General features: G+C 53.6%; 1 protein-coding gene across 1 annotated transcript in view; it reads left to right on the top strand.

The window, feature by feature from the left end:
* The window catches only part of ETH_00027000 (uncharacterized protein), a gene marked incomplete at both ends in the record, with an annotated part of 32,611 nt that extends 21,804 nt beyond the window's left edge, over positions 1-10,807 (top strand). Inside the window, 8 exons of the mRNA XM_013373102.1 lie at positions 76-1,099; positions 1,270-4,938; positions 5,200-5,503; positions 5,648-6,891; positions 7,037-9,592; positions 9,773-9,919; positions 10,106-10,320; positions 10,570-10,807. Of these exons, the coding sequence (XP_013228556.1) occupies positions 76-1,099; positions 1,270-4,938; positions 5,200-5,503; positions 5,648-6,891; positions 7,037-9,592; positions 9,773-9,919; positions 10,106-10,320; positions 10,570-10,807 (9,397 nt within the window). The remainder of the gene's footprint in view (positions 1-75; positions 1,100-1,269; positions 4,939-5,199; positions 5,504-5,647; positions 6,892-7,036; positions 9,593-9,772; positions 9,920-10,105; positions 10,321-10,569) is intronic.
* Between the last annotated feature and the right edge of the window lie 2,933 nt (positions 10,808-13,740).

Here is a 13,740-nt window from a genome sequence, read left to right as displayed (position 1 = left end):
GCGTCCCGCGCCTTGTGTTTGCATGTTCTTGCCATTTGCTTGCTGAACCTCTCTGTGCTTTGTGTCTCGATGCAGCGGAGGCTCACTGCGAGTGTGGGGCCGTCCGCTGGTGCTTCCGGGGTTTGGCTTTGAATGTTCATTTGCCTCTTTTGGGCTGAGCAGTAGGACGCCAGCACTCCCGGACCCTTCGGCCCCGAGCGATGCCCCTGGTATGTGGCTATCTCCAGATTTGGCGAGTCCCCTGCTGCCCGCAATTTCCGGTCTCGTCCAGAGAGCTTCATCACTTCCAGAGGCAGAAGATGAAACAGGACTTGGTGCAGGTACTGGAGCTGGAGGCCCACGTTCAGAATTAGTTACTGGGACTCCCGAGGCAACGCCGCCGCTGCGGACCACGGAATGGGGGGGTTCAGCAGAAGTCGCAGCAGCTGCAGCAAGAGAGTCCACAAGAATTGCTGAAGAGTACTTACAGTGGCAGCGGGTGCATGATCAAGCTAGCAACGAAGAGAGCAACGGCAGCAGTAAGTGCAGCAACAACCGCAACGGCTTCAACAGTGACATTCCTAGCATTGGCAACAGCAGCGAGACTGTCAGTAGGAGAGAGCCTGCCGCCACGGGCCTTTGGGGCTGGAAGTTCTGTGTCTCGGTATCAAACCGCCAGGAGCTGTTTAACGCGTACGCTTCCATTGGACCTTCCCATTGCTGTGGCCCGGCTACTGTCTCCCCGCTCTTTCCGGATCTCATTGCAGCCTCAGCAGCACAGCAGCATCAGGGCGATATCTACGGTGTTCTAACCCACTCTTTCTCCCCAGTGTTAAGCGTTGCGCTTCTGCAATGGCTCATCTCCGACTTTGCGCAGCACCCGGACGTTATCGCTGCTGCCAGAGAGAATTCGCAAGTCGCTGCAGCCCTCGGGGTTGAGGCTGCGACTGTAGCAGCAGCAGAAGCGGGAGAGAGCAACAACAGTCTTGCATTCGTGCCTGCAGCAGCATATGATCCTGCACTCTTCGTGGCACTTTTAGGGGCTGCGGATGTAATGGCAGCGGTCTCTCCGCTGCCTCTCCAGTCTTCCGCATTAGCAATCGCCAGAAACTTTGCTGAGGTGGGTTGGCGCGACTGCTGAAAACCAGCTGCTTGTTTTAGTGCTACTACATGTACAGTTGTTCATTGCTGCTGCTGCTAGACGTTTCTCTGTCGCTTTTGCTGTCTCTGCTACTGTTACCGTCTCAAGATGAGCCGCTCCCCGTTCAGAATGTGATATCTTCTGTTCAGAATGCTCCTTGGCTGAATACCGACGGAGTCAATGACACAGTAATGTCTCGTTGCAGCACTGGAGCAGTAGTGGCAGCTTGCGTCCGTGATCCTCCTCGACCACTTTCGTGTGCTGCTCAAATGGGGTTGATTCGTCGGGTGGCTTGTTTGTGCCTCTGGCGGGCATCAGACCTGCTCAGCTCCATTGACGTTCCACTTTTCGTTGAGATGTTCACGGGCAACTTGGGCAGGGAAAAAGTCGGCCCTTTCTGGCAGGAGGCTCTGTTTCGTCCTTTCGTCTTTCAGTGGCTTCCTGCGCCCCTCTTGTTTATTGCCCAGACAATAGCCGTGCTTCTCCTGGCGGCCCTTGGTGAGGACAGCATGTACGAGCACCTTGGTGCCACAGAAGCTGCTGAGAAACCAGAAGCGGCGGCATCAGTAAGTGCAGAAGCAGGAGGGGATCTTTTCGGAGTGCGGAATGAGGTTGAGAAGGCCCTGGCGCAGCTCGTGGAAATCCGGTGGAGACGCGTGCCCGCACCTCTGTTGTCAGGAGATATTGAGCCAGTCTCTGGCTTGATCTCGCAAGACCGTGTGGGTTCTTTCTTGACAGAACTGCTAGTCCGATTGTACGCGCTTGGAGGGCTGGAGGCAGAGACAACAGCGAGTACGGGGACTCCAACAGCAGGAGTCACTGCTCCTGGTGCTGCCTTGAACCCTTTTGGGACTGAAAGTTGTTGGCATACAGGCAAAGCCCCACTTCACCGCATGCTACTGCTTCTGGGCAAAGACGGGCGACGGCTACAGCGGAAAGCCATGGCTTTCTCACAGTGCTGCTTCAGTCGCACCCAGCTGCAACGTCAGCAGCCGCAGCAAAAAGAGCAACAGCTACTCGAAGTGGAGCGATTTATTGAGGAGGGCCCTGTTCATAGGACTGTCGATGTTGGTACATCAGAACGGGAGCACCAAACAAATCAACTTCTAGTTTCTAGCAGCAGCACTGCCGCGACCAGCACAATGAATTTGGGATCGGAAATACTTGTGGTTCCTCCCCGACTGCCTGCCGGTCACCCTCTGGAGCTTGTGCGGAGTCTTGGTGAGCTTTTTGTGGAGAGCGCTCATCCGTACAGCCGGATGACTGCTGCTGCAGATAAGCCAGATGTTCCTCAAGCAATGGAAGAGCAGCAGCCGGAAGAAATGAGGGGCGACAGACAGCACGCAGCGGGACAGGAGATGATGGATAGACTGCTGCTGGTACACCCGGAAGCTGCTGGTGTATCAGTGACCTTTGGCTTGCCGCCAAGCGATTTGTCTCCGTGGCACTTGCTGTCAGTTGAAGCGCTGCCTCTCACAGAATCGAGAAAGCATCTGCTACACCGTATCCTGGGTGCGCAGCAGACGCTAGATAGCCTTGACGCAACAACAGCCGCTGCAGCTACCCCGCTACAAGATGATCGACACGCTGACCCGCGGCAAGCAGCAGCCACAATTGCAGCAACAGTCACGAAACCGCAACCGGCTGTGGCAGAGGTGCGTAGAACGCTGGCAGCTGAAATAGAAAATAACATCAAGGATCTGTGCGGAGAAGAGGAGAGCTGGGCGCCAGCTTTGGAGCTTAGTAGTGCTTGGACTGCTCCCCAGTGGTACAGCGCAGATTACTCTCTTACTTGTGGAGACAGTGCAGTTACGAAGCACTTCGCTATGGGTCACTTGCCAGCTGTAGCAGCTGTGACAGTTGCTGCTGCAGAGTCTGGTTCATCAGCCGAGAGTGCTCCTTTGTGCCCTAGAAGACAGCACCAGCCACAAGGGCAGCAGCAACAGCAGCAGCTTGTGTCGTGTTCTGCGGGCTGCTGCAAGGGCTTTCCTGTTGCTCCTGGCGCAGTGCTTCGAAGATTGGATTCCTCTGAACAACAGGAACGAGTGCAGCAGTTGTTTCTGCTGAGCCAGCAACAGGTGGAGCCTTCCGAGGAAAGTGAGGAACCACAGCGCAGCAGTAGCAGCGTCAGTAGCGTAGGATCTTCCCCATCTAGTGGGTCCATGAGTCTCTTGGATAGAGCGACGGCACAACTGTTGCGCATGTTGCGCGGCAGCAAGCCCAGCAGCAATGGCAGTCCTGCAGCGGACGAGGATCAGCCGTCCTGCCCCGTGCAGCTCCCACAGCGAGCTTGCCATGGCAGCGTGGGTGATGCGCGTCGCCGCTCCTGCGTAGCTGCAGCTGCAGCGGACACCGCAGCGGCATCTGCAGCTGCAGCAGCGGCAGCGGGCGCCACAGCAACTTTAGCAGCATCTGGCAGCAACGGAACCAGGAGCACAAGCAGCACGGTTTCTTCCCCAGCAACAGATGCAAAGACGGAGGACGTCATCCATCTCCTCTCAGGTGTCCTTATGCCGAGAGACGCATTCGCTCTGGACGGCATATGGGCTGTAGATCTCCGCGTGACCTGGCAAGAAGATGCGGCAACGGGATGGCCCCTGGACGGTGCAACAGGCAAAGCTTTGTCTCTCAGAGAGGCTTCCACTGCTCATCACCGCAGTAGCAACGGCAAGAGCAGAGACACGAGCAACACCGCCAAGACTGACAGAGTGAATGCCTTAGCAGTGTGCGGCCCGGAAGTTGGATTGGTGCCGGTGGTTTACGGGTTCCCTTCGACAGATAGAAGCAGCATCAACAGGGGCAGCAGCAACAACAGCACGGGATCAGCACCGCAATCTCTGAAGCGCACGGGGCAGCTGGAAAGCTGCCCGCTGATACCTCCTCCAGCCGACCGCTTCTTCATGGTCTCCTGCAAGACAGAGTTGGTGCGCGATATTCAGCAGTCAGTGGTGCTGCAGCAACAGATGAAATGTGAATTGCTGCCTGTTCGAGATCGGCACACTCGGCCTGAGGATGAAACAGGTGATGAGGATGATTCCCCACTAATGGAAGACCTTGGCGCAGTGGAGCGGTTACTGTTGCGGGCATACAGTGCAGCTGATATTGTACCTCTAGGCTGTGCACCTTGGCCTGAGGAGGATCGCATGCATCATCTGACTGTGCAGCCGATACTCCCCTCAGTCCATCTAGGGGAAACCTTCGCTCGTCACCAAGTACTTAGACTGCAGGACCTTGGGTATTCCTGCGGTCAGCAGCAGGAACAGCTTGAAGGGGAAATGCAGACCCAGAAAAGAGACCTTAGCCAGGCAGTGGCGTCGCTGCTGGAACGCATGGGGAACTCCAGCAGCATGAGAACGCCCGTTTCAGATGAGACCGCTGCCGTACCAGCCACGGCAATGGAGACGTCGCGTCACGCGCTACGTCGCGCCGGTGCCAGCCTATCCCAGTGCCGCAACAGTGCCAGCGGCAGCTTGTGTTGGCACCGGTTTGTTCCTAGCGGAATGTTAGAGTTGCCTGAAGAGTCCAAGAAACTCGCGGGCTCATCTGGCGAATCGAAGAGGTCGTCTGTGGACACATCAATTTTGGGGGACGTCCAAATGCTGTTTGCTCAGCCCTCTGCAGAACAGCAGCAAGGGTCTTACACATTAAGTGGACTGTCTGGAGTAGATGGAGATGCAACTGGTGAAGGAAGAGTCCCCAAGGAGACGGCTAAGTGTTGCTCTGCTCTCCTCTCTCTCCACGTCGAAGTGTCCCTTAGCCAGCGAAGACTAATCAACCTGAGGCAGGCTCACAGTGACTTCGCGGCAGCCAGGCAACAGGTTCGCAACCTCCTCCCTGATGCTTTCTTTGTGTAGGTGCATCATCTACTTTGGTTGTACTTGTTTCTGGTTTCTTGTTTGTATGTTCTGTTGCTGAGTGCTATCTTTCTCCAAATGAGTCTTCAAGTTTGTCAGCATCGCCTTTTCTGCTCCGCTGTTCTGTATATGCTTATGTTCACCTACTATTTGCATGTTTCCCCTGGGATCCTGATAACTAGTAGGAGCATGCCCTCAAGCCTTTTGATGCTGCGGTGCCTCCAGATGAAAGAGCTTATTGCTCCAGTCGTTAGGTCCGCAAATCCTCCAAACCCAGAGGATCCAGTGGCAATACGCCGCATGCATTTGCTACTCCAGCAAATGCGTCGATCTCGTCGTCGAATGCAACAGTTACAGCAACTGGGTCCCGAAGACCGCATCCGCTGTATTATCAAACTCCAGCAAGAGCAGCAAAGGCGGCCGAGCGAGCAACAACAGGAAAAAATTGAAGTAATGCATACACTCGGTGACGTGCGAAGGCTGCTTGGTGCAGGAGGAGGCCTTGCCTTAATACCTGGCTTTCGCTTTGGTGAGTAGCACCTTCTAGTATTCTATTAGAAAGTGCTTTCATTTGATCTTGCACCGGCTGCTGTATTCGATCTTACGGCGCCGTAGTTACTTGGTCCACCGTGAACCCTCCATGTTGCCTCTGTTCCTGCGGATACTACTGCAGGACCAGCTGTTTGTAAAGTGGAGATACTTCGGGCAGCGCAGCCTTACCCACAGCCACTCAACCCGGAGCTGTGGGGGGCGAGGGGGTTTTTCGCAGCTAACTGCGCAGCCCTTCGTTTTAGGTTGCAGCGAAGTCCCTATAGGACACACGCCAACTGGGTTGCGGTGAACAGGCTACTCCCAGACGCATTCTTTCCTCTACAGCGAGACAAGCAGCAGTCACAGCAGCAACAAGCGCAGCAGAGTGGAAGCGGTGGAGTACGAGGTGACCCAATTGGGCAGCAGATAGCGCGAGAACTGGGGAGCAGTATCAGGGCCAGGTGCGATGTCAACGGAGGCAAGAAGAGAAATTGCGAGGAAAAATCGTACATCTTTGCAGGCTACAAGCTACAGGTGGAAGAAGTGCTTAGCACCTCAGCATCATTCCTGTGCCAGCCCTCCCTCATAGACACGGAACTAGGAGGTGTTTCTTCTATCGCTGCTACAGCAGTCAAGGCAGCGGCGGCGGAGCATGTTGAAGCTGCAGCGATTCAAGGCTTAGCATCGACAGATGCAGGTGATAGCCGAACGGTCAAGGTGGAAGTGCCTTCATCGCGGCTGGTGGAACTCTTCTGTCGCCCGGGATCCTCGGCAGGCGCCTTACTGCTGTCTCGCGCAGAAGACACAGACAGAGAAGCCGCAGTTGGACCTCCAGGGGCAAGCAGCAGCATTTGGCAAGCAGCAACAGCCTTATCCCTGGTGTTTGATGAGGTGTGGCCTGACGGTCTCCTCTTAGCCCTGTTGGCAGACTCTCAGGCCGCATCCACTGACGGTGCTTCTTCCTCGCAGCTTCTTTTCGCTAAGCATTTCTCGCCATTGCCACTCCCTGGAATACCTGCAGAAGCGCCTCCATCAGCATCAGCAGCAGTAACAACAGCAACAACAACGCAAGCCACACCGGCCATATGGCACTTCAAATTGCGCTTGGACAACAGCAACGGTCTCATGGTTCCCCCAATGAATATATGGGAATGGGGAGTGGCATGGTGGCCGTCAGTTTCATCGCAGCGGCTCTTGGAAACTGTAAGTCGCATGCGATTATTTTATGGTCGCCGAGCACCTGCAGCACGAGCGCTGCCAGTTTCAAGCACAGGAGCAGCAACAACAGGTGCAGCAGACCAGGAATGGTTCTTTCTTGATTCCCTTACAAGCGTCGACTTGGCTCCCCCTGGACAAGGAGACAGAGGACACACACAGCAGCAGCCAGTAAGCCCTCGCTATTGCGGGTTCTCTAAGATTGGCTTTGCTGTTTCCTCTTTGATTACAGACTATCGTGAGGTGCGCCTGCGCTCCTGCATGTGCCCTGCGCCGTATAGCTTGATCCCATTTCGGATCTGTCCTGAGTTTGCAGGCCTCATCTTCTGGCTTGTTGCGCGAGGCGTCAGCGAATGCACTTGACAGCTCGGTAGAGGATGATGGCGATTCTGTAGGATCTGCCCCTTCTGAGGGGACTGCCCCAGGTGCCTCTGTTGCCTTCCCACAGGGTCTTGATGGCTTCAGTAGTGCCGCACGGCGAGGCGAGAGCGATCCTCTTGTCAGCGCGCTTAGCCTGTGCTGGCAGGCATATGTGATGTGCGCCCTCTCCCCAGCTGCTGCGACGGCCTCTGCTGCCGTCGAAACTACCGCAGCACGTAGAAAATCTAACGAGGCAGGGGATCCAGCTTTTGCTGTTCTATCTGCTGCATCAAGTGGAGTTAACAGCCACAGCAGGCGGCCAGTGTCGTTCCCTTGGTGGCCCCTGGTGCCGTTGCCTGCGTGTATATCTCCTTTGGCCTATGCAGTTATGTTTGAAGTCCTAGGCGTCTTCTTCCGTAGCGCGCTGAAGGCAGCGGGTCGTGCAGCTGCAGCAGCAGCTGGTGCATGTGGAAATGATGGAGGGGCTGGTACTGTGGCAGGAGCCGCCACATTTCAGCTGCTGTGGCCTCCTCACCCCCGGGAAGTACACAGGGCTTTGCTGTGGCGCCTTGAGCTCCTTCACTGTCTCAATGCAAGTGTCAGTTTCTGCTTGCCTCTCATAAGCCGTCCTCGCCTCCCACGTCTTTGCTGCTCTTCTCCTCTTTCCGCAAGAGACCTCCCGCTGCCGGCGGCAGCAAACAGCTCAGATGTTTCAGCCGCAGGTGGATTGCTGGGCGTAAAGTCGGCACGCTGCATCTTCGGTCCCACTATTGCGGATCTCTCGAGGCCCTTTGACTCTGCGTGCACATGGGGTGTGATGCGCAGGATTGGATTAAAATACAGCAGGAATAACAGCAAGAGTAACACTGCTGTATTGGGTCCCCCAGTTTCAGTGATGGAAGGACTGGTGAGTCGAATGAGAGACTTACTGCTTCCTTCTCGCCGTGCGTTAGCCTTCAGTGCGTCTTCTTTGTGGCGCGCGCGGCTGCTGGAGCGCTTGAGAGGAGGCGACTCCTTTAGTTCCGAGGAGCGGCTTGGCTTTTCTCCTGCAGTGTCCGAGCAGCTCGCTTGGGGTGCCGTTACAGCCCCAAGAGATGTCCTGCTGCAGAGGCACTGGGCAGCTGTCGCGGCCCTTCTCGCCATCAGAGGCACCTACCCGGAAGCTCCTGGTCCGCAAGATCAAGAGGCGTACTGTCCTCGTGTGGGGGCAGGTAGCTTGTCTCTCGGCCGAACGATACCAGGAGGGACAGCAGCAGCTGCTACTATCGCATCAGGGGGAGGCAGCAGTGCCTCTGACGAAGGGGATGTATCGCTGCTGCCAGAGAGTGAATTTGCAGCATCTCTGGTAAACCAACTGTCACAGCAGCTTCTGCGCATTCCCGCATTCGCATTACTTGCCCTTGAGCGCTGTTTTTCAGTCGAGCTGAGGGGCGAGGGCGCCCAGGACTTGGGTGGTCCTTATGCGGAGGTGCTTAGTGCCGTCTGCGACGACATTATTGCGAGTCGTCTCTTTGTTCCATCTAGCAATGCCAGAGCTGGCGTAGGCGAGGGCAGGGACTTCACTGTTCCTAACCCATTGCTGCGGGATCTCCTGGTTCCCGCTGCTGCAGCCGCTGTTGTGTCTGACGGTGCTGCGTCGACAACTTTGCCCTCCCAAAAACAGGAATTTGTTTCCTTCTGGGCGGATGACGCAGCTCTGGGTGTGTTTGGTTCCATGACTCTTAGCCATGAGCCTGCGCCGTTACCGTCCCTTCTTTCTGATGCCCCACCATTACTCGTCTCGTGTCCACGCCTTGACTGCGTGCCGGAAGCCGATGCAGCAAATCCCTTGGCACTGCTACATTCACAGGTTATGGAACAGCAGAGGGACTTTGTGCGGCTGGCGGGGTGTTGGCAAGATGAGTCGGAGGAAGACGAGGAAAGTTTGCTTCTGCGGTTTTGGGGTGTAGGAGGACTCACAGGATACGGACAGATAGTGGCCCGAGCACTTCAAGCTGTGGGTGTTCTTATGGGATGCGCTGTCATATCTATGAGCCCTCTTAATCTTTCTCTCACTCCAGCCATCTGGACATTACTGCTTGGCCAGCAGCCCTCAGCGGCGTTGCTGTTGCAGCAAGACTTGCTAGCAGCAAAGCATCTTCGCAGGCTCCAGGCGCCCATCGCTGCAGCTGCTTCTGCAGCAAGTGCAATGGGGATGGCACCTACCTCCGCTTCAGTCTTTTGCGGTAGGGAGACAGTATCGACTGCTGCAGCTCTTGGAGATGTTGCTGCAGTGGAAACAGCAGCATCTATTGCCGCTGCGGAAACGGCAGCAAAAGCAGCTGTTGCAGCAGGAGAAGATGAAGAGGAGGCTCGGGAAGAGGCAGCTGCTGCTGTGCAGGTGCTTTTGCAACGTGGCGCCTGCATAGACGACTCTGTAGGAAGGCCACTGCCTCTTGCTCCCTTGTGGGATCGTCTTCGTCTGCGACCCCAAGACCTCCCCGCTATCTTGAACATTGAACAATGTGCAAAGGTGTGACAGGGAGTCCAGGAATTGCATGCTTTTGTTTTCGCGGCGGAGCTGCTGGATGATCTATAGGAGGCTATAGGAGGTGGCATGGTTGCTATTGCTGCCAGCGGTCACTGCGGTGCTGTCCGCGCAGTTGTTGAGGTTTTCGATTGTGCATGTGTGCTTGGCGAATGTTGCTTTTAGATCTCTGAGGGCTTCGAAGCAACCTGTTTCGTGGCATGGGGACTGCAGCAACTTGTTCCCCGACCTCTCCTAAGAGCACTGTTGCGCCCTGACGACTTCAGGCTGATTGTCTGCGGCGATCCCGACATTGATGTAGAGCTTCTGAAGGTGAGCCTCGCATTGTTGCCTCTCTGATGGTGTTTGTGTGCTACTACTGTTGCCTTTGGCGTTTGATACAGTTGATTCATCTTCTGTTGCTAATACGGTGTTGGTGTACTATGGCACATAGTACAGACTCATGTCTGATTATCCAGAATAGTTCGTCCTGGGTGTGTTTAATGTTACACGTTGCAGCGCAACTGCAAGGTTGTATGGGACCGCTGCAACGACCGCGAGAAGCAGCTGGTAGGATGGGTTTGGGACGCTTTGCGAGGCTTCAGCGCAGCTGAGAGGCGCCTCTTCCTGAGGTTTGTGTCTGGGAGATCTCGGGTGCCCCAGGGCTGGACCCTTGGTGGTAGCGTGGGGTCAGAGGCATTCCCTGCCCGCAAATTTGAGCTCCACATTATGAGGTGAGCTACAAGGGCCTAAGAACTTCTCCATTTTAAAAGTTGTGGAGACATGAGACGACGTATTCGTGCTTCGCTAGAGGATGACACGGGAAATGTCCAGTTTCTCAAGCAGCTACCACGGTTGGCTGCTTCTAGTTGCGGTAGTTTGCAGCATGCTGCTGCTAGTGCAGTCATAAAATGGCGCTGAAAGCGAGAAGCAGCTGTTCGTATGATTCCCTTGGGTGTGGTCGCGTTGTGGTTTTGCTGCAGAGACGAAGAGGCGCTGGAGGCTGTTGACACATCTTTCTCGGGCCCGCGGCAAGTGGCAGGCCAGCGAGTAGACGATCGGCTGCCGTCGGCTAGCACATGTTTCTTCATGATGAAGCTACCCAAGTATTCTTCTTTCGCGGTTCTGCAGACCAAGCTGCGCACAGCGATCACTTCATGCTTTGAAATCGATTTAGATGCCATGCACCATAACGCCAATCAGCAGCACCATGGGGGATAGGCAGCTGCATGTGCAGTTGCTGCTGCAGCAGTCAATACAGCTGCTACCGCTCAAGAGCGTTCCTCAGAAGCTACTGGCGAACGCAGAGGCCGCCCTGCCATGTCTGATTTGCAAGGAAAACGAGAGTGCAATATTTGAATGTGAGAGTAGACGGCTATAACGATGACGGTCTAACATAATTGATCATATGCCCTGATTGGTGAAGTCGGGCAGCTGGTGCCTTGAGTGGACATTCCACACAGCAGTGAATCGTATTCTCCGCCACATAAGAATTTGTCGAATCTTTTGCTTCTCGTAAGTCTTCAAGGGCTGCCTCTCATTCGAAGCAGAAGCGTCTGCCGGTGCGGCTATGTGGCGTACATTGTACAATGTAGCAGTCGCGCAGGTGTCCTGTGGCTGCATTTTCATGAGCAGCGCGAAAAAATGGGGAGAGATCTTGCAAAGAGATGAAAGGGTAGAAGCGAGGCTGGCGTATTAGACTGTGTTGTTGCGGGGTCATTCAGACCTCTTTAAGTACCTGGCCTTAAGGTTAAGGAGATGTCGTCGTGGCAAGATGTCACGCGAGTTTCTACTTTGACTCTCTTGTCATTTTAGTGGCACCTATATGTAGCGGATGTTTCCATCATATTAGCTATCTAAGCAGCAATGGATGGCTAATAATGACTGTACTAGTAATACGGGGGGTAATCGTTTTAAATTGTATGGCATTTTCGCTGTCCAGCCTTAGCTGGTAAGACTAGCTTCATTGATTGTGTAGGCTCCGTCACCTAGACCCTGCAAATCAGTACACATATCACACATGCAACATTTTCGAAGGTTTTGCTTAAAACGAGCTGTAGTTCAGACGAGGACTACTCTTCCTCCGTTATGGCAAGGAACGCGGTCTGATGAAGCAGGACAACAAAAAAAAGTTCCGCCATCAACCTGAGAATCTATGGCTCAGAGAAACAAAAGGTGGAGTAGAGGGGGCAACAACAATGCAGCAGCTAAGTAGCTACGACAGAAGCTTAAGCCAGCGGAATTTTTCTCCGCCATGGATAAATGGAAGATTGGATAATTGCCGCCAACATCTTTCACAACAAGTGGAAGAATTCAGGAGGCCTTCAAAGATTCGTACATGGCAAACAAAATTATGCAACGCTTCAACAGCTTGCCACCCAGAGCTTAGATACAAAAACTGTTCATGTTCATCCGCTTAGCGTGGCTATCAGGACTCTAGATTGCTGGCATGCAAACACTGTGCAGTCTCCCATCTGTTTCTCTACATTTGTATTCACCAGCCTCTTGTCTCCTGCAGCCTTGAAACAACGGGTGCACTCACATGAGCCCTCATGTTCACAATCTTCTCTCTGCTGAAGGTTTTCGCGAAATTTTGACAATGCCGCTCCGTCTTTAAGATTGTACTGCGCAGCCCTGTGGCATACTATTAAATTGCTAATGCCGCGTAGTTGGCGTGACAGCTATCAAGGGCAGGTTTCAACAATTAACTAACGTTATATTTGTGCAAGTATGGACTTTTGTAGTTTTGAAAGAGATCTCATAAGTTCATGCCGTCACGGCAAACACGGGAAATATCCTACCGTCACTGACAAAGGCAGGAAATATGTATGTAACCAGTGCGTACTACACCAGCTAATCAACCTGTGGCTGTGCTGGGTGTGTTAATGCAAAATCTAATTTTGTGAGCTGAGTGGCAGTGGAAGTCGTCTATATCAACGTAGCATCGGGGTCTAAAAGACTGGAAGGGTCTGGAGAATAAAAGAAATTGAGGGGCATATATTGAAAGTAGAGACCGCGGGTTGAATAATAATAGTGACACGGCAATTTCCGGCAGAACTCGCTATGGGAAGTCACTGGCAAATTCTAGGGGGAACCGACCCAGAAGTCGTTCCCATCTATCTTTTGGTGGATTCATTCTGCGCACATGAATGAAGGTGGCAAATGAATGATGACTAACGAAGTGACGTACCAAGTTTATTCTGCAGGCAGCGTTACGGCTACACAGCACCACGGTGCACTCACGACAGTGAGAAGCAGAAACCTGGGAATCAAACACAGGAGCCGATGTCGTAGGCCCTGACGTGTAGAACTATGGAAGAAACCCAATCCCGAGGATTTCGCACAAACTGACGAACGAACCAACGTGTTCGCGAGGTTCCACGACTCCGAAGTACCCTTACCTGGAGACCGTGCCGTTCGAGACTTGCAGGATTGTGGACACCAGGGAAAACAAAGTACGCATCAATGCATAAAGACCTTCAGGAATGGCTTTTTGATGGTGAAGAACTCCGTATTCAAGGGGTGAGTAGTATGCTCCCCATCGCAAGCAGGCGTCTACCTTTGCCAGATGAATTCGTTCCTGCTTCGTTATCCTACGCGGCGACAAAGTAACGAGTAGTTCCCGACCTAACAACAACAAAGGGAAACCCACAAGTGATATGTTACAGCTTTTGAGTGTCCCAAACTAGACTCAGTATTGAACACAACCGCATAATCAAGAGAAGGAATTTTCTGCTTTTCTCCCAACAAGTTGGCTCTCAGGAAGTACGAAGAGACCTTAGCATATGATGACCAGCCGATGGACGTTCCCGTGGGCAAGTGGTCTTGTCAAATTCTACAAAATATTTCAAGAGCGCATGACTTCCTGGGGGATTTGAAAGACTGTGCACCGTGCCGTTCGCTACACGTCGCGCTGATACGCGCCTCGAAATAACTCAAGTGACATTGAAATTGAGTACATACGAATGCTGCACGCATAGACGAAAATGAATCAGGACCATAGTGCACACATGGTGGAGAGAATGTCCCAGCCTTTTGTAGGCATACACGCAACGAGCATCTTCCACATTTGTGATCTAGACTTTGTCGTTGACAATAACCTTCTAGAACGCGACAGAGCGCTCAAAGAAGCTATTTTAGTGATTGTCACTTGA

This window comes from Eimeria tenella, genomic scaffold, assembly GCF_000499545.2.
Source record: "Eimeria tenella Houghton genomic scaffold, Eth_scaff12, whole genome shotgun sequence".
Taxonomy (NCBI): Eukaryota; Apicomplexa; class Conoidasida; order Eucoccidiorida; family Eimeriidae; genus Eimeria; species Eimeria tenella.
The sequence above is the reverse complement of the archived record's forward strand: the minus strand, read 5'-3'. Positions and strand labels throughout refer to the sequence as shown.